This window comes from Petaurus breviceps, unplaced genomic scaffold (assembly GCF_028583685.1).
Source record: "Petaurus breviceps papuanus isolate PSGF00001 unplaced genomic scaffold, PetGlider_PUasm1.0 91023, whole genome shotgun sequence".
NCBI classification, from domain to species: Eukaryota; Metazoa; Chordata; class Mammalia; order Diprotodontia; family Petauridae; genus Petaurus; species Petaurus breviceps.
In genome coordinates, this window is record NW_027187398.1 from 6,821,992 (window position 1) to 6,840,170 (window position 18,179).

Below are 18,179 nucleotides of genomic sequence, written 5' to 3' on the forward strand. Positions count from 1 at the left end.
TTGACAGAAACAAGGCACAGACCAACATCTCACACCATATACCAAGATAAGGCATAAGGGGTATTATCACAATTAGAAGAACATGGGAAAATGTAACTGTCAGATCTATAAACAAGAGAAGGATTTGTGACCAAAGAAGAGATAGAGATTATGAGAAGTAAAACAGATAATTATGACTACATTAGAAAGCTTTTGCACAAAATACAGCCAAAATTAGAAAGAAAATGGGAAACTGGAAGGAAAAAATTGCAGCAAGTTTCCCTGATAAAGGACTCATTTCTCAAATATGCAGGGAACTGAGCCAAATTTATAAAAACAAGAACCATTCCTCAATTGATAAATGGTCAAAGAATATGAACTGGCAGTTTCCAGAAGAAATCAAAGCTATCTAGTCTTATCAAAAAGTACTCTAAATCACTACTGATTAGAGAAATGCAAATTAAAACATATCTGAAATACCTCTCAGATTGGCAAACATGAAAGGAAAATAGCAGTGTTGAAGGGGATGTGAAAAAATGGGGACACTGATGCACCCCACTAATGGGGGAATAGTAAACTGGTTCATTCTAGAGAACAATTTGAAACTATTTTCAAAGAGCTAAAAGCATATCTTTTGATTTAGCATACTACTACTAGGATTGTATCCCCTAGAGACCAAAGAAAAGGGAAAAGGGCCTGTTTGTACAAAAATACTTATAGCTGCTCTTTTTGTGGTGGCTAAGAATTGGAAATTGAGGGGATGCCCATCAATTGGGGAATGGCTGAATGAGTTGTGGTATATGATTATGATAGAATACTATTGTGCTTTAAGAAATGTTGATGAGGAAGATTTCTATGAACTGATGCAAAGGGAAGTCAGCAGAATCAGAACTCTGCACACAACAGCAGCAATATTATAAAGATGATCAACTGTGAAAGTCTTGGTTACTCTGATTAAGACACGGATCTAAGAAATTTGAAAGAATTCATGGTGAAAAAATGCTATCCACCTCCAGAGACAGAACTGATGAACTCAATGCAGAATGAAGCATACTTTAAAAAACAGAACACTTCATTTTTATTGTTTTGTGTTTTCCTTTGTAACATGGCTAATACAGAAATGTTTGGCATGACCTCACATGTATAACCCAAAGCAAAGTGTTTGCCTTCTCAAGAAGAGTGGAGAGGGGAGGGAGAGAATTTAAAACTCAAATTAAAAAAAAAAAGATTGTTAAAAAAAATAAAAATTTTAAAAGACTGTTAAAAATTTACACATAATTGAGAAATATTTAAAATAAAAATAATTTTTAAAGGGAATCAAGGTATGCTAATGCTACATCTACAGCACTTCCCTGATCTACCAGTTTAGTTACCTTGTCAAAAAAGGAAATGAGGTTAGTCTGGCATGACCTGTTCTTAATGAAGCTACGCTGTTTCAGTGATTGCTAATTCCCTTTCTAAAAGTCTCATGGTTTGGGAAAGGAAAGCTGCTTGTGGGGTTGTAGATATAAGTGAATAGTCTGTTGGTTTCCTAGGTTTCTTGTTGTCCCAGGAGCACATCAGCTGTAGTTTGCATATGCATAGTTTATTGGCATACCCAGCAATGCCCCTTAGTTTCTGCCAATCCACAGGTCTCAGCAAGGAGATTTTGTTATCAATATTACCATTATTAGTGGAACTAGAAGGAAAGACCTACAGTCATATCCTTTCTTTGGTGACTGGTTTCTCCCCAGAAATGTGCTTCTTTTTAGTTCCAGTATTCTACTACTGTTGTTATATGAATGTAAACCGTGAAATATGTCTCCAAAGAATTAAAAATGAGCATCACATGGAAAACCATGAAAAGTTGCATGGTGGAAGTGAACAGATTGCAACATGTAACTAAAGAGGAACTTTGAAAAGCAAAAGTAAAAGATATTATCAGAGAAATAACAAGATGAGCTGGTTGCATGCCAAAGGCCAGTGATGAAAAGTGGACAGCCAGGGTGTTCCACTGGTATCCTTATAACATCAGAAGAAAGCAAGGAAGGTCATCGCTATGCTGAGTGGACCCCCAGTGCTGAACTTGGGGGAGGGCACTGCCAATAGTCACATAGGGCATGTAGGCATGGAGGAGTTGTGATCTGCATCAGTTTGGGGAATCATCCAAATTGATGGGCTCTCAGATTCAACTGAAAAATGTCTTTATAGTTCTTAGCAGCTAGCACAGAGCTGGTTACATAGCAGGCACACAGTAACTACTTCTTGAATTCTAAAATAGCTTGTGTATCCACAAAACTTTAAGGCTTAACAAGCACTTTAGATGTATTATTTCATTTAATTCTCACATCCCTCTTAAGGTAGGCAGTAAAATATTTATTCCCATTTTACAGGTAAGTAAACTGAAGATCAGGAGATTGGAATTTGCTCAAGGTCACATAGGAGCTAGGACGCAAATGTATATCTTTTAATTCCCAAATTCAATGATCTATCCATTATACAAGAGCAGCTAGGTGGTGTAGGGGTTATAACTCTGGGCCTGGAGTTGGAAAGATTCATCTTCCTGAGTTCAAATCTGCCCTCAGATATTTACTAGCCGTGTGACCCTGAGCAAGTCACTCTACCCTGTTTGCCTCAGTTCCTTATCTATAAAATGTGCCAGAGAAGGAAATAGCCAAACCCTTACAGTCTCTTTGCCAAGAAAACCCCAAATGAAGTCACGAAGAGTCAGACACAACAGAAAAATGACTGAATAACATCTGTTATACTGCCACTACTAATATCTAACATTTATACAGCACTTTAAGGTTTGCAAAGCACTTTACACATTACTTTATTTGATCCTCACAACAACCCTGTGAGGTAGGTGCTATTGTTATTCCCATTTTGTGGATGAGAAAACTGAGGCTGAGGTTAAGTGTCTTGCTTAATAAGTAAGGTTGTACAGCTAGTGAGGCAAGATTTGAACTCAGGTCTTCCTAACTCCAATTCTAGCCCTCTAACCACTGTGCTATCCAGCTATCATTCTGAATACCATGGGAAGAGAAACTAAAAGTTCTAAGAAAGGATCAGCATGTGGGAGGCTGACTAGGAGAGTGTTTCTAGGAGAAAGGTAGAGGGGTAGAAAGGAGGACTTGTCACAAAAGAGAGGTCAGTTAATGGGTAGTGATTAACAAAGGAAAAAGCATCAAAAAAAACCTTGTTCAAAATGCCCAGAAAACAGTAAGTACAGAAGTAGATATAGCAATTTCATTACCACCCTAACCTTTAAAAAAAAAAAATTTGTATGGCAGTTCAGCCCCCTCCAGCTCTTTGAACCTTGAAATGTTTGTTGCTGAAGGACACAATTTAAAAGAATTTTTTTTTTTAATAGCGAGGTCTTCCCTCAGATGTGAAGTTTCTCTGTCTCTGGCAGGAGAAGCTAATTCAAGGAAACAGTCTCACTGGCCCTGGGTGAGTCCACTTGAGAAAGGATTTCTAGGCGACTTGGTTAGAAGATCCCAATATTTAGGAGTTGTTTTTCCTTCCCCTTAGTCTCCAGTCTGGAGGCTACTGTGAGTGGTTGTGTCCACTACCCCCTAAAGACATTGTTTTGTTGGCTAATTCACTTTAGTAATTGGCTTTGGGGCTCTGCTAGCTGCTGTTTCCTGTGCAGATTTTACTACCCTGGGGAAGGAGGGAGCAGGACTCTTATCTGAGCCTAAGGGATTCAGAAAATAAGAGAGACACGTCTCATCTTCAACTTTTTCCTAAGGCCTAAATGCAGAATCATCATATGTGCTCCCTGGTTCTCTCCTTTCTAGCACAGTGCATCCAAGTAACTGCTTTGACAGTGGAAGCCTGAAGGGAAAGGAGATGAGCTGTTCCTGGAGTCTAAGTGCAAGAGGGAATACCAGCAGAAAATGAATTATCCCTGGGAAGGTCCTAGAGGAGTTGGGGACAACATAATATGGGAATGGGGGGATGAAGGACAGAGATGAGCTCAAGGGCTCCAGAGAATGGTCCCTTTGTGCAAGGCAAGAAGCAGGAGGGGAGGTGACAAGGGGGCGATTGTGTGGGAAGGATGGAAGCACCACATAGACTGGCACCACCATGGGCAATGCCAGATTTACTCCCCTCCCTGCTCCCAAGAAAGGAGAGGTTCCCTCTACCAGAGAAAAACATAAGAGGCAAAGCCCACCAAAACTGAAGATAGGGACAGGGATCCTGTTAAGAGTACAACCAGGTGACAACCCTGGAGGAAAGAAGTTCCCTCCCCACCCTGGACACAGGAGGAGACAGCAAAGAAAAGAGAGAAGCAGCTTTTACTGTATTTACATCCAACAAAACCTCAAAGACAATCGTTATTGCACAGATCAGGGCCCTGGGTGGGAAAAGCAGCCCCAGGAAGAAGGGGAGGGCAAGGGAAAGGAGGGAAGAACACTCCAAGTCCTGAAGCTGAAAGTGGGGACGTAAAATGTGTTTGGGGAAACCAAGCTTCTGCCTCCCTGAGTTCTCATTTTCTTAGGAAAAGGGGGAAGGCAATACAACTATAGGGTCCAGGAGTCTCAGTTCCCTAACTTTCCAATCTTAACAGGGACCCCAAAATCGAGGCAGCTGTTGTGACTCCAAAATAAATAACATAAAATAAAATATCAATATTGAGGCAGAAGGCAGGAGTGGGCCCAGGTGGGAAGGGGAGCATTTCTGACCTGGGGAGGGGGGGAAGGTGACAACACCCCCCCCCCCAGGACCAAGGCAGAGGCTCAGCAGTTCTGTATCTTTCCAGTTGTTTTTTAAAACAAAAACTTCTAAAATGACAGGTGGGCATGAATCTAGGGGTGCCTTACTGGGAGGCACCTGGATTTATGGAGGGCAGGAGAAGCAAAGCTATGCCAACTCTCCTCCCACATCACCACAAGAAAAGCGGGTCAGAAACAAGGGGAGTTGTGACTTTTGGTATCAGTGACCTCTCCAGCCCCAATCAATGCCCACAGACTGGGCAATCTTCCTGGCATACTCCCTAACCTTGGGGAGCAGAGGAAAGACATTACCCAGAGATTCCTCTGTCCCTTAGGTTGGGATGAGAGGCCCAGAGGCCCTAGCATTCCAAAGGTGCCCCAAAAAACTTGCGACAATCGATGGCCTTCGGGGTGGGCATCTGTGCCCGCCGTCGACGCAACTCCTCTTTGCCCAAGCTGCTCGCCAGCTTATTGAAAGCTGCCTTGTACTTCTTGTCAAATGCCGCTGGTAAAGGAAAGGAAAGGTTGTGTGTGAAAAGGTAAACAAGACACCTCAGGGTGGCAGAGAGTTAAAGCACTCCTCCTATCCCCAAAATATCCCATCAGTATGTCTGGAATAGAGAGTCTGACATCCCAACATTATGACTTTTGAGGCGCTGTCACACCGTCACAGTGCAAAGATTTTCAATCAAGCAAGGTCCCCAGCTTCCTCTCCCCATCTGCCTTCTTTCTTTCCTCATACCTATATCCACATGGTCCTTGCCAAGGGCAGCCATAGTCAAGAAGAGAATCTCTCGGTAGATGCTTCTGAAGGTAGAAAAGTTAAAGGTGAATGAGTAGGGAAGGAGGGGTAGCTTCCCAGGAAGAATAAGGCTGCAGTGAGGATGGACTATATTTCTGTGGAATGAGGAGCCAGGCTGTCTCAGCTCTGCCACCTCCTTCTGTGACCTCGATCATGCTTCCCCACACGGGGTCTGCAGATGAAAGGGCTGGATTAGTTGGGCCATTCCAGTTCTAGAGATCATGATTTGATGGGAGACTATCTAGAGATGGCGAAGTTTTGGGGAAAACAGTGGGAGGACCTGAAGGAAGAGTCTCTGGATATCCTAATGGACAGGGTACAGGCATTCCAACAGAAAAAGGGAGGTTACCGCTGTAGGTGCAGGCCCTCAGGCGGGGAGCCTAGTGTGTCCAGCAGAAGAGCCACAGCCTTGTGTACTTCATTGAATCCTACATGGAGAAGCACAGCCTCCAGCAAAGCAAGATTCAGAGGTGCAGGGGCTGTGCCTGGCCATGCTACTCGATGAGGGATCTGGCCTAGCAGAAGGAGAAAGGGAGACTAGAATCACAGGTCCTTCTGTGGGGAAAAGACCCTCCCCACCATGTGCCCCATCCCCCAAACATCACCCCACCCCTGCCCAGGCCTCAAACTCACTGTGAGTCCTCCAAAGGACGTAGAGGGGAGGACAACTATCAGGGTCAGGGGTTAGCACATCCCACAGCAGACGTATCTGCACCATAGCTGGTTCTGAGGGCAGCCAAGGAGATGGGGCCTGGGGGTTGGGGGGATGGTTAGAGCTGGGCCTAGAAGATGGGGGAAGAGGGATGGGAGGTCGGGGAAAGGGAGACAAAAGGAGTAGGCAGTAGTTTGAGGGTATGAGATGAAGTAACAGGAAGACAGAGGACTGGAGAGAGACAAAATAAGATAAGGAAGCAAAAGATGACAAGAAAATAGAGGAGCAAAGAGACAGGAATCCAGGACCTTGTAGGGGCACTGACCTGGGCTGGGGGAGGCCCATCACAGGCAGCTAGGATGAGGCCAGGCAAGGTGCTGGGCAACCGAAGCCGCTGGAAATACCAAAGCAGGTTCCAGAAGAGGATGGGATGAGCAGCAGGAAGCTCAGGTAACGCAAGTACCTCACTGCCCTCATTTTCCACCAGGGACTCCAATTCCTTGCGTAGCACCAGAGGACTCAAGTATGCCCATGCCCCACCTTCCACTCTCCTTGGAACACTCTGCCCACCAAACCCAAGGAGGAAGAAAAGAATTGTCAACTCTGTGTCTCATCCCTAGGATTATGCCTCTCTGGCAATCTCTCATAGACAATGCCATCATGCCTCCATCCCCCTAACCAGGTATCCTAGCACGGTTTCACTTCCTTCCCTACTAAGAAGTAGACCCACAGGGCCCACCCCAACCACTGACATCCCCAGCCCAACCCTTACCTCAGTGTCTCCATTACAAACAGAGGAATCATCTAGGGCAAGGCAGAGCCGTCGGTCGCTGAGGACAGGGCCAGGGCCCCCAGGGATGGGAGCATCTCTATTACTGACGCCTGTAGAGGTGGGTGTACTATGGTCACTGCCAAGCAGACAAAAAACGGAATTTAGAAGAGTAGCTTCTGGTTTGTCCAACTCTTCCCCAGCTCATCCTCCCATCCCCCCTGGACCATTTAGGTACCGGGGCCTGGAGTCAAGGATCTGGACGCTAAGCAAGGGTACGAAGGGACGCGAGCAGAAGGGGCAGGTGGTATTGAGGTTGGAGTCATCAGGTGCCCAGCCTGCCATGATCTCCTCGTCATACACTAGGGAGTCACAAGCTCTGCACAGAGAACAGCTAGACAGAAGAATCTGTAGAGGACATGAAAGGCATGAAGAGCATCAATGGGCACCACATCCACACCTCCACCTCCCAGCAGCACCCCCTTGCTTTCCTTCGCAAAATCCCTACCTTTCTCCAACCCAGACTTCCTTCCCTGCATCCCCTGTAGATTCATTTTCTTCCCATTTCCCAAGCCTGCTACTCCTGCCTACAGCATTAAAAGTGAAGAAAAGGGAAAACAGCATTATTACCTCGACAGGGGGAGGTTGGGAGACACCAGGGGTGTCACTGAGGCGCTCTGAGGAACGCTGAATGCTGAGGCTGCTGAGGGAGTTTTCAGAGAGATCCCACTCACTACCCAGAGATGTAGAGCTCTGTGAGGGAAAACAGAGGGAAAAAAGGAGGGCTATTTGGTGCTGACTCCAAAACTCTTCAGTTGGCTGCCCCCAAGCCTAAGTGCTCAATGTGCCCACCCCACGGAGGTGCAAGATTCTCCTTCTGCCATGTCCAGTGGGCCTTAGCAGATGTTCAGTTCTTCAGGGCACCCACCCTCAGACACTACTGGAAGTGCTGTCTCCCAAACCCAAAGACAGCAAGTTGTCCTTCTGCCAGTGTAGATGACACAGCTCCTCTCCCATACCCCAAGTCCTTCCTGAGCTTAAATACCTCAGAGGCAGTGGATCCTGGACGTTCCCGGGGTCGCAGGAGGCTGTCCATAGGACTTCGGCGGGCTGGGAGGGGCAAGTCTGAGGGCAGCTCAGGTGGAGGGGCACGAGAGGCAGGGCTGCGGCGGGAGGGGGTGAGCAGCTGCTGTAGACGGGCACCTATTCCCCGCCGGGGAGTACCCACTGCATCCTGCCGCTTGCCAGCCTTGGGTGCCTGCCCACCCAGCCCATCTAGGGCCTCAGCTGAATGGGCACTCAGAGCCATGCCTGTTCCCCCAGGGCTGCCTCCAGGCGCTGGATCTTCACTTGCCAGGCTTACATCAGAGAGGCTGCCATCATGCCAGGACAAAGGGGACCCCTGGGGCTCTAGGACACCCAGGGCCTCTATCACTAAGGGAAAGAGAAGGGTCAGGGAGCATGGTGCTCATCCTCTAAGCATCAAAACTATTAAGGGAGAAATCCTCCCTCCCCAAGTTGTCCTTGCCACTGAATAGACACAATCCTTGGGCACATAGATACCCATGATGCCAAACCCCTGTACTCCAGGAAAAAATCCATTTGGCACTAACCCTCCCACCTCCAAAAGGTCCTACTTTCTCCTGAGGCAGGTATATCAGGAAAGTGGGGTAAGGAGGACATGTTGGCACTCACTGTGTGCCACACCAGCCTCCACAGTGGGCTGTGCCCCTCGGGCACTACCCAGACTACCACTCTTCACCAGCCGCCCAGTGGGAGAGGCTGGGTCCCGAAGGCTTCGCCCTGCCCAGGTGGTCTGGCGATGAAGGGGACGGGTCGGGGAGGGCCGCTCCAGGCGGGGCTCTGCAAAAGAGCTTCAGGTAGGTACAGTGTCTGAGGATGAGAGACAAAGATCCCTGCCTCCCTCCCCCAATCACTGCCAATACAGAGACCTAAGGTGAAGAAGGCATGTCTTCATTATTGTGCCTGCTATGCAATAACCTTTCCAACCTTCAAACAAGCCCAAGTAAGGACTCTTGACCAAATACATGTTCCCCCAACCTGAACCTATCCAGTCCCTTTGGCCTCCCCTCCATGCTACTGCCCCCTGCCCACCTGGCTGGGAACTTCTTGCCTCCCTCAATGCCTGTTCCTGTTGCTTCCGCTCCCGAAGGGGCTGACGAAACTGAGCAGCTCCCAGGACCACATTCCGGAGCTTGGCCCAACGTAGGCGGCCACCTGTGGTGCCAGATGGCCACTTGCTTTCTAGTACAGCCTGTGGAACAAAGTACCTATTATGATAAGACAGCTCCCTCTCTCCTCCATGCCCCTAAGTATACACCATGGCAGCCTGTGGGGAATATCCCCATTGGCTACCAGGGCTGACATTAAAAGACCTATCCCTTTCCTATCCCACGACTATAGGTAACCCACAAATATTCCATCTAGGATATTGCCCAAAGCGAGGCACAGTTATGAACAGGGTCAGGAAGAAATAGCTAGCAGGTTCCTCCTGAGAGGACATAAAGCCTGTAGGGAGGGGAAGAAGCTATGTTCTCAGGAAGAATGCCTTGGAAGAGGAACATGATGCTTAAGGGCAGCAGAGTTGCTTGTGGACTTCCCTAGCCTGTATCTCCCCTTGAGGCCCGATACCCCCACCCCCACCATCTCCATTCCCAGCAGTAGGCACCTTGTTGTAGTAACCATAGGTGATAGTGTTGGGCACAATGCCTGCCCTCCTCATGTCCAGCATGACACGTACAGACAGCACAGGCTCTCCGTAGTGTGAGCAAAGCTGCATTAGCACACGGTAACACACCTGGGGGCAGTTGTGCAGGGCGAGGGATGAAGTGGGCCTGACTCCACAACAATCCAGGACTCAGCTGGCCCTGCCTCATGACCAGGTCTCAGGTCTCACAACCACCCATTCCAAGCTACTTGGTCCCCTCCCCCCAGTCCTCACTCCTTGCCACAATGCTCTTAACCTTGGTCCTGTGCACCCCTAACCAGGGTCATCCTCCTTTTGCTCCTAAATCTTTGACATCTATCACTTCATCCTCCTTTTTCTCTCTCATGTACCCCCATTTCTTCCTATCATCACTATAGGCCCCCAATATCGATACTTTGTCATTCTGACTCCTCTCCATCTTCTCCCTCCATTTTTCCCTCTGCCTTGATACCCCTGTTCTGAGGCCCACCTCATCAGGCAGCACCACCTTTCGGCTTTCCATTTGTCGAAGAACCTGGTAGGCAGTATGGAGAGCCCGGACTCGAGAAGAGGCAGACCGAACATACGCAGGTAAACACAGGAACCACAGCCCGTAACAGTGCCCCAGCAGGCACCGTGCCCAGAGCTCAGGCACTGCTGCTGACTTCTGGGCCACTCGCTGTGCGACCTTCATCTCCTGCCAGAGCACCAGGATGAAAAAAGTGTCAAGAACATGATGCCAATGGAGGCCTATCTCAGGCAGGTCTTCAGGACTGGAAAGGATACCTAGGTCAGATGAATATTCTTAATGTTCTGCTCAGAACTCCTGGGCAGAATAAGTCCATGATGCAAGAAGGGAAAGACAAATTCCTAAAGGTTGGGAAATATGTGAAAGATGTCACCTTGTCTGGGACTACTGAGGAAGAATAATTTGACCTAGAGATCAGAAAGAGTAGACACAGTTTGGGGAGTCTGTGTTGGCCCCCTAAGCCCCCAAAGTTAACACGTACTGACTACCTGTTTGGTTCGTCGTGGAGCAGGGCTACTGGGTGCACTTCGAGAGGGGCCTGGTGCAGGAGAGAGTCCAGGCTGTTCCTGGGGGGACTCAAACAGTTCTGCCCGAAGCTCAGGGAACCCATCGTAACTGGAGGGGGTCAAAGTATGGCACTTTCAGTGGGGAGGTAGACACTGAGAACCAAGGAAGCTTGCGGGGATTTAAAGGAGCAGAGATCAGAGCGAAAAAAGGAAGAAAAGGATCTTACCAATACAGAGGAGTAGACTCACTGCCCTCAGCCACTATGGGCTCCTCAGGAGGGGTGATAAAGACTGTGAGTTCACTCCCTGATGGCTCCTCCAGCTCCACCAATGGCACAGGCTCTGGCTTCTCCTGTTCTGGGTGAACCTGAAAGGGAGTTAGTATGGAAATGGGCACAAGGCTTGCTGAAGGGGGTCATAAAGATGTAGGGTGGCAGGAGAGACACAAGGGAGGCAGGTAAGAAAAGCAGCTAAGTTTGGGAAAAACTGAAGAGACAGAAACACAGCCTGGGAACAGAGACATAGCCTGAGAAGTGGAAGAACACAAAGCTTGGGGGACAAGGAAGTACACAGACATAAAAATAGCAAGATGAGGTGATGAGAGGTACCTTGTCGACACATGAATCAAAGAACTCCAGGGCGGCATGGCGGGAAGAGCCAAAGGAGCATTCCTCAATGAACTGTGAAAACATCTGTGTGTGTAGCAACTGGGCATAGAATTTGTGGCTAGAGCGTTCTCGGGACTTTAGGAAGCCTGGAGGTGGAAAGGAGAGTGATCAGGTACCCCAGTGATGCCCACACTTCAGGGAACTATTTCCAAAGTCCACTGGCCCTAGCCAACTAATGCCTCTCTGGGATGTTCCCTCCCTAGCAAAGTAATAAGGTCTTACTTTTCAACTTGGCACCACTACTCAGCCCCACATTACCCTGCATCTGCTTCCTATACACCCTAGGTTGTCTTCTCTCTCCTCTTCCCATCCTCCCCCCCCACAGGGCCTACCATGGCCTTTGTCACTTAGCAAATCCAGGTAAGGCTCTACTGACACCAAATTCAGCACTCTTTCCACAAGGAAGACCTAGGTTCAAATCCTGCCTCAAATATTTACTAGCTATGTGTGAGCCTCAGTCCTCTAAGCTATAAAATGGGGATAATAATACCAATTACTTCATAGGGTTGTTGTAAAGTTCAAATTAGTTTAATGCAAAGCATTTTATATAGATATGCAAATGTGAGCAATCATTGCCACACTGCCTCAGGAAGGCATGACATGAACCTATCATGTCCTTGGCAGGCTCTCCTCAAAATGCTCCCTCTGGTGTCACCCCATCCCAGGACTGACTAGCTTTGCTCCCCTATTCATTCCTCATCACCCCAGAATTGATGGTCAGAGTTCTGTCCAAATAGATCATCGTATTTACTCTCTGACTCTTAGGAGTTGCTTTGTCTCCCCAAGCAAACTGGGAGCTCCTCAAAGAGACGGTTGATGGCCTCATTGGCCTACCACTGCTCCCCACCTGTCTTCTCCCTCCTGCTTCTGTGTCTTACTGCCCAACTCTCTAATCTCTGAGCCACCAAACTTCACCTACCATCACCCAGGGGCCTCTGTGTGCAGCTCTGCATTCTTACCCTGCAGGAAGAAGAGGTTGTCAACATCACGTGCACTCTCAGAGGGCGCTTGGGTGAGTGGTCGGAGGAAGGCCCGGTAGCCCTTGAGCAGGCAGGCCATAAAGCGAAGGAAGGCACCTTGGACTTCCCGCTCCAGCCGTGCCCGTCTCCCACACACTGCCTCATAGTCAGTCAGCAGAAACTCCAAAGATGCCTCTTCCTCAGGCCTCGTGTATGCTGGGAGACAGGACAATGAAGGCAGGGTAGATGTGATGTCTGCCTCATTTCTCATTCTTCCACAGATATTCTACTAACTCTCCTTTACTCCAATAGCAGGATAGAAAACTATCACTAAGAGGCAGCCAGGTAATACAGCGAGTAAGAGCACCAGCCCCAGTGTCGGGATGACCTGGGATCGAATCTGGGCTCAGACACTTAGCACCCACCCAGAAACACCTGGCCGTGTAACCTTAAGCAAGTTACTTAACCCCAATTGCTTAGGGGTGGCCAGGTGGCTCAGCAAGTAAGAGCACTGGCCCCAGAGTCGGGATGACCTGGGGATCGAATCCGGGCTCTGATACTTAGCACCATACCCAGAAATAACTGGCCGTGTAACCTTGAACAAGTTACTTAACCCCAATTGCTTTTAAAAAAAAGAGAGAGAAAACTACTAAATGACAGTTTCAACTACCCCAACCATGGCCTCAATCTCTCCATCATGTTTGTATGCTTTTACACATTTTCTTCTAGTGGTTTTTGTTCCTCCCTCTTGTTAAAATGAATTTTAAGCCCACTACTTCTTCTGTGATAATCTCTAGTTTCCCTAAATCTCCCCATATAATTTTCTAGTGCTCCACCATCCCATCAAATGTTAAGCCATAACCATGACCCCCAAACAATGACAGTTGCCAAGTTCCCAGTAATACTCACTCTGGTCTAGCTGCTGGTGGAGGGTGGTCAGGGTGTTGAGCAGTACTTTGTATGGTCGGCGGGGAAGGGCCCTAGGCAAGAGCAGTTTCTTCTCTTCTGTTCTGTGAGGCAAATGGCAGAGAAGGGAATGTAATCCACATTCTTCTTCCCTACTCCTAAAAATGTCCCCAATTCTGTGGCTCTGGAAAGAGAACAGAGCTGTTGCTCATTCTGCTGCCTCACACCCACCCTTGTGTCAGTGGCCCTGAGGCCACCCTAACTATGCACCTTCTGCCCTTGCCAGCCCTACCACCCTCAAACCACAGCCACCATCCTCACTGGAAGAGTGTGTTGGTGTCAAGGTCAACACAGATGACATCGGCAGGTGGGTCGTGCAGGTCGAAGAAGCTGGAGTGGATGCCCACGATGAAGGGTACAGGGGCACTCAGCACATCTGCCAGCACCAGTGGGCAGAGAGGGATGTAGGGGCACTGCCAGTGCAGTGGGAAGATCATCTGGGGTAGGAGGCAAGAAGGGGTAAACACTGGGATCCAAAGAAAAAGAGTGGCAAACAAAGGGGAAGGGCCAAGAGGGTTGAAGGACTGGGAGGGAGAACAACTACAGAAACAGGGTTCCAGGCTAGGAATCTATAAGGCTGAACAAAGGAAGAGTGAAGTGACCCAGGCAAAAAATCTGGTGCTAAGTGAGAACATGTTCTCTGGGTCAAATCTTGGGAAAGGAAGGGGGAAACCAGAGAGGAATTTCGAGAGGGGTCCAACAGCCTAAGGGAAGGTTTTGGCTCAGAATGATTATCCAAGGTAAATATAATCCCAAGGAGGTATCCTAGAAAGTATTCAAAGGAAAACTCTGGAGACCAAGGTAAATGAGAATAAAGAACTCACAGAAACCAGGGCCTCACAGACACTGGTGAGCAGGTCAGGCCGAAGAGAGTGAACCAAAAGTTTATGCTCAGTAAGGACGGCAATCAACAGGGTTACTGCCAGCTCAGGCCCCAGGCTCTGTAGCAGCTGCAAGAAGCTGGCACCACTGCAAGGCAATATCCCACACCCAAAACCAGCAAGTCACCAGGGAGATTCCCTAAAATGTCTTAACCAGCATCAAGAAAAAGACACCACCCTAGACCCTCAGTCAACAGCCTAATCCCTGGAGGGAAGGACAGCAATTAGATCTTATCAGTGCCCTCTACCTGTCTAGTGGGTGGGTGGTACCCAACCTGAATCCCAGTACCCACTCTCCACCCATTTGGGTACATACCTCAGAGGCAGGGGAGATGAAACAGGTTGACAGAGGAGCAGGTTGTCATAGGGAGACATCTGGGGATGCAGAAATAAGAGCCATTAGTGACTAGGGGAAACTTTTGCAACCACTGAAGCCCACTGTCCTGCCCAGGCCAGGCCCCAGCTCTCACCTGTACCAGAATACGGGGTCTCTGAGGGGAGGGGAAGGGAACATTGTGCATGAAGTGGGAGATGTGCCTGGGAAAGGTGGAGGGGAGAAGGTAGCAGGTCAGGGAGCAGATCTCCCTGATCTGTACCCCATCCTCTGCCCATTTCCCTTTAGTTCCCAGTGCCTTCATATTCCTTTTCCCTTTCATCTTCCCCATCTCCTTTGTTTTCCCACTCCCATTATCTACCTCCCCCATAAATCCTTCCCATGCTCAGTACCCCTTTTACTTCCCAAATCCCTCCCATCCTTCTTTCCCTCTGACCCCTCTCCCCAGGGGGGCCAGCACTCACGCTTCCAAGGGCAATCGGTGGGGGCCAGAGACAGAGTATCGATAAAGGAAGGTGAGGAAGGCATGGAAAGCAGAGAAGGCAGGCCATCGGGACAGCACCGCCACAGCCCGGCGGCTGCGCACAGCCCGGCCACCCAGTGCCCGGCCCCGTTCCACTGCACTCAACAGCCCCAGTGCCCTCGCCTGCCGCTCTGACAGCCGAGCCCGTGGGAACGCCTCATAGAACTGCAGAGCTGCCCCATACACCTTGGGGGAGGGCATAGGGTCAGATGGGCTTCATTCATTACCCACTCCCCAGCACCTTCCTTTTCCTCCTCACTCCTATCTTACCTTGTCACCAGCAGCACCTGTGAGCACAAAGGTGGAGAAGACAGGCACTGGGTATTTAGTCTGGGCAGGCCAACACTCAATAGTGGCTCCCATAGGCAGGCAGAAGACAGGCACAGATTCAGGTAGCGGGAATGCTTCGTTGTCCTGCTCCGGGTACCGGCCTAGCAGTTCTGGGTACCAGGCACAGTATAAGAAAAAGGAGCTGCTGTCAGACACCATAAAAGAGTACACAGGCCAAAACATGGGAGAGGGCACATGAGCATCACAAGGTGCAGTGGAGAAGGTGGGCACTCCATGACATGGGGAGGCACACAGAGAAAACACTACTACTAATAAAAGGTTCAAGCAATGTGTTAAAAGCATCTGAATCAGGGGCGGCCAGGTGGCTCAGCAAGTAAGAGCACCAGCTCCAGTGTCAGGATGACCTGGGGATCAAATCCAGGCTCAGATACTTAGCACCATACCCAGAAATAACTGGCTGTATAACCTTGAGCAAGTTACTTAACCCTGATTGCTTTATAAAAAAAAAAAAAGCATCTGAATCACCAGGTTTGGGGAGGGGGGATGGGCACCATGAACAGTGGGATAACTTTAAAAAGAAAGAAAAAGAGAACACACTAAAGAATGGAGAAATGGAATGAATAAAGTGCCAGCTACCAACCTGCCTCATAGACCAGTGTATTAGCCTTTGCCAGGCCCACCTTGTAGCACAGGTATACTGCTGGGCCCCACTGAAGAAAGACAAGAGAAAGAGGCCAGATGGAAAAGGGGTTCTTGGTACACTACTCCAGAACTTCTATGAATTCTCTGGTCCTCATTATTCCTAACCCCCAGGGTACCTGCTCTCATAATGTTTATTCCCTGACCCATGGAAGTCAGGATTCCTCCTCAGCTCCTGACCTCATCACAAATCCTCCATGGTCTTGGTCTCTTACAGACACGATCCACCACCCTACCCCATCTGTTGTTTGACCCTCCCCACTCACCATGCCAGGATTGAGATTTCGAGGCAGGCGGCAGTATGTGTGGGGGGTTCCCTCGCCTTTGCTGGGCAGGATCAGACAGAGATCAGTGATACCCAGAGCATGTAGCCCTGCCCCTTCAGCTGCCCGTCGGTAAGTGAGGTAGGTGCGGGGATGCCCAGGGCCTGGAGGAGCCAGGTTGGCAGAGTGGCTATAGGGCGTTGTCTCCAGCACCTGGAAACCTTGTTTAGGATGTTCCTTCCCCTCATATAATACCCTGGTGAATTAAGTAGAAAGAATATCAGTATAGCACATGAAAAGGGAAGAGATACCCCAATCTTGTGGAACCTTCAATATATACCCTTACCCCACCAAACCTGTTACTCTCCATTTACCTGGCCGCTAGCATCACTACACAGACTGAAGCCTCCTCTTTGGATTCTGTCCTTCTTAACTTGCTCCCCCTTCTTCTATCCATCTTGTTTCCTCATTCAACCCTTCCCTCCTTTTTCCTTTCCCCCTCCTAAACTGCACTCCCCATCCTTCTGGGTCATTTCATTTAGACGGTTCCATTCATGCCCAATTCCTACTTTCCCAATTTCCCTTCTTCCAAAGCACCTAGCCAGGCCAATAGCTAGGGTGGTCACTCACCCTAACTCAACAAGGGGAGGCTTGTCTCGTCCTCTGCGATAGCAGATGGTGGGCTGGGAGCCTCCCAGAAGTCCAGCACTGAGCTCCAGGGGGTGGCCACTAGCTGAGGCTTGAATACAAGTATAGCCTTGGGGCACCTCTTCTCCCAGAGCCCTGGCAATGACGGCCACATCTGTGATGGGCTCTGCTGGACGGGGTGGGCGCAGGGGGCCCCCTGGCTCAGGGCCCCCAGCTTCCTCAGACACCGCTCCTCCACTCCCTGCCAGCCCAGCCACCACAAAGTAATCCACCAGCCGGGGGGGCCGTTCCTCTGCCATGGCCCCCCCTTCACTTACTGCATCTGTAAAGTAAGTTAGAATGTGAGATGGGAGGGGTGGGATGAGAGGAAGGCAAAGTCACTATGGCAACTAAATGACCCTCATCCTCCTCCCCCTACCATACTCACTAAAAGAAACACTGTAGGAGATTGACCAATCCTGAACACTCCCACTTATGACATCATCATGACCTCACAGCCTACCTAGTCTCCTTAAAGAGAAAAGGTCTCTCAAGTAACATTACAGTGACATCACCGCTACCCTTGCTATATCTGATTCCCTCCCCCCACCCCCAACTCTGGCTATGACACCCCTGTATTGGAGTAATTTTGTACTTTTTTAAAGGGTCTCCCCATCATAGGCGTTACAGCAACCTCAATAGATTATTTTAGAGCCCGTACTCTAGTACTGGTATCATATAGGGTAGCTGTGACATCATGCTGACTTCACAGACTTATTAAAGGATTTATAACTCCGGTACCTTAGCTGTGACATCATAGGAACAATCTAATCCTTCCAATGCTCTTCTAGGGTTCATTCCTACAAGCACCACACCTCTGCTATCAGCGTGACCCCCCCCCCTTCCAAATTCCCATGAGAACCAGGGCTACAAAATCACAATGACTACTCCATCCTCCTTAAGGACCCAAGTTAAGGCTACCTATTCATCTAACCCATCCAATCCCCTTTCAGACATGCCCCATGAGAACCAGAGAGAAGAGAAAGAGAGGTTCTGCCTTTCCCCGTCTGCCCCCCAAGCCCATGGTTGGAAGCAGGCCCACCCAGGCTGGTCCCTTGCCTATCTCCCTCTCACCTGCTTCCATAGCCCAGCACCAGGGGAGAGGGAGTTCCTTGTAGGGGGTAGGGGGTCCTGGGGAACCCAGGGGAAATGGCAGCTCATAGAGTATGTCGATACAGCCAGGCTGAGGAAAGGGGGGGGATGCATCAGAGGGGAAGGGAGGTGACTTCCTGAAACAGCCTAGGGGAAGCTGTAGCTGGGCCAG

The 18,179-nt window shown here is 49.1% G+C and overlaps 1 protein-coding gene across 3 annotated transcripts in view; it reads right to left on the bottom strand.

Annotated features, from left to right (window-relative positions):
* Nucleotides 1-1,033: 1,033 nt before the first annotated feature.
* Nucleotides 1,034-18,179, bottom strand: part of DENND4B (DENN domain containing 4B) — an 18,584-nt gene continuing 1,438 nt past the window's right edge. For 2 of the 3 annotated variants that reach the window (XM_069078116.1, XM_069078117.1), the window contains exons 2-28: nucleotides 16,859-17,198; nucleotides 16,232-16,484; nucleotides 15,907-15,976; nucleotides 15,246-15,415; nucleotides 14,917-15,161; nucleotides 14,589-14,655; nucleotides 14,435-14,493; nucleotides 14,062-14,206; nucleotides 13,499-13,674; nucleotides 13,181-13,281; nucleotides 12,272-12,487; nucleotides 11,253-11,398; nucleotides 10,872-11,011; nucleotides 10,627-10,753; nucleotides 10,100-10,306; nucleotides 9,592-9,720; nucleotides 9,018-9,177; nucleotides 8,598-8,765; nucleotides 7,948-8,336; nucleotides 7,533-7,655; nucleotides 7,141-7,310; nucleotides 6,906-7,041; nucleotides 6,459-6,695; nucleotides 6,115-6,232; nucleotides 5,831-5,996; nucleotides 5,422-5,486; nucleotides 1,034-5,184 (exon numbers count right to left, since the gene is read on the bottom strand). In XM_069078116.1, coding sequence (XP_068934217.1) covers nucleotides 5,039-5,184; nucleotides 5,422-5,486; nucleotides 5,831-5,996; nucleotides 6,115-6,232; nucleotides 6,459-6,695; nucleotides 6,906-7,041; nucleotides 7,141-7,310; nucleotides 7,533-7,655; nucleotides 7,948-8,336; nucleotides 8,598-8,765; nucleotides 9,018-9,177; nucleotides 9,592-9,720; nucleotides 10,100-10,306; nucleotides 10,627-10,753; nucleotides 10,872-11,011; nucleotides 11,253-11,398; nucleotides 12,272-12,487; nucleotides 13,181-13,281; nucleotides 13,499-13,674; nucleotides 14,062-14,206; nucleotides 14,435-14,493; nucleotides 14,589-14,655; nucleotides 14,917-15,161; nucleotides 15,246-15,415; nucleotides 15,907-15,976; nucleotides 16,232-16,484; nucleotides 16,859-17,175 — 4,446 coding nt within the window. In that variant the 5' untranslated portion in view covers nucleotides 17,176-17,198 and the 3' untranslated portion in view covers nucleotides 1,034-5,038. Of the gene's footprint in view, nucleotides 5,185-5,421; nucleotides 5,487-5,830; nucleotides 5,997-6,114; nucleotides 6,233-6,458; nucleotides 6,696-6,905; nucleotides 7,042-7,140; nucleotides 7,311-7,532; nucleotides 7,656-7,947; nucleotides 8,337-8,597; nucleotides 8,766-9,017; nucleotides 9,178-9,591; nucleotides 9,721-10,099; nucleotides 10,307-10,626; nucleotides 10,754-10,871; nucleotides 11,012-11,252; nucleotides 11,399-12,271; nucleotides 12,488-13,180; nucleotides 13,282-13,498; nucleotides 13,675-14,061; nucleotides 14,207-14,434; nucleotides 14,494-14,588; nucleotides 14,656-14,916; nucleotides 15,162-15,245; nucleotides 15,416-15,906; nucleotides 15,977-16,231; nucleotides 16,485-16,858; nucleotides 17,199-17,989; nucleotides 18,015-18,179 lie in introns of those variants that run through there. The other variant, XM_069078115.1, reaches the window with a different exon arrangement.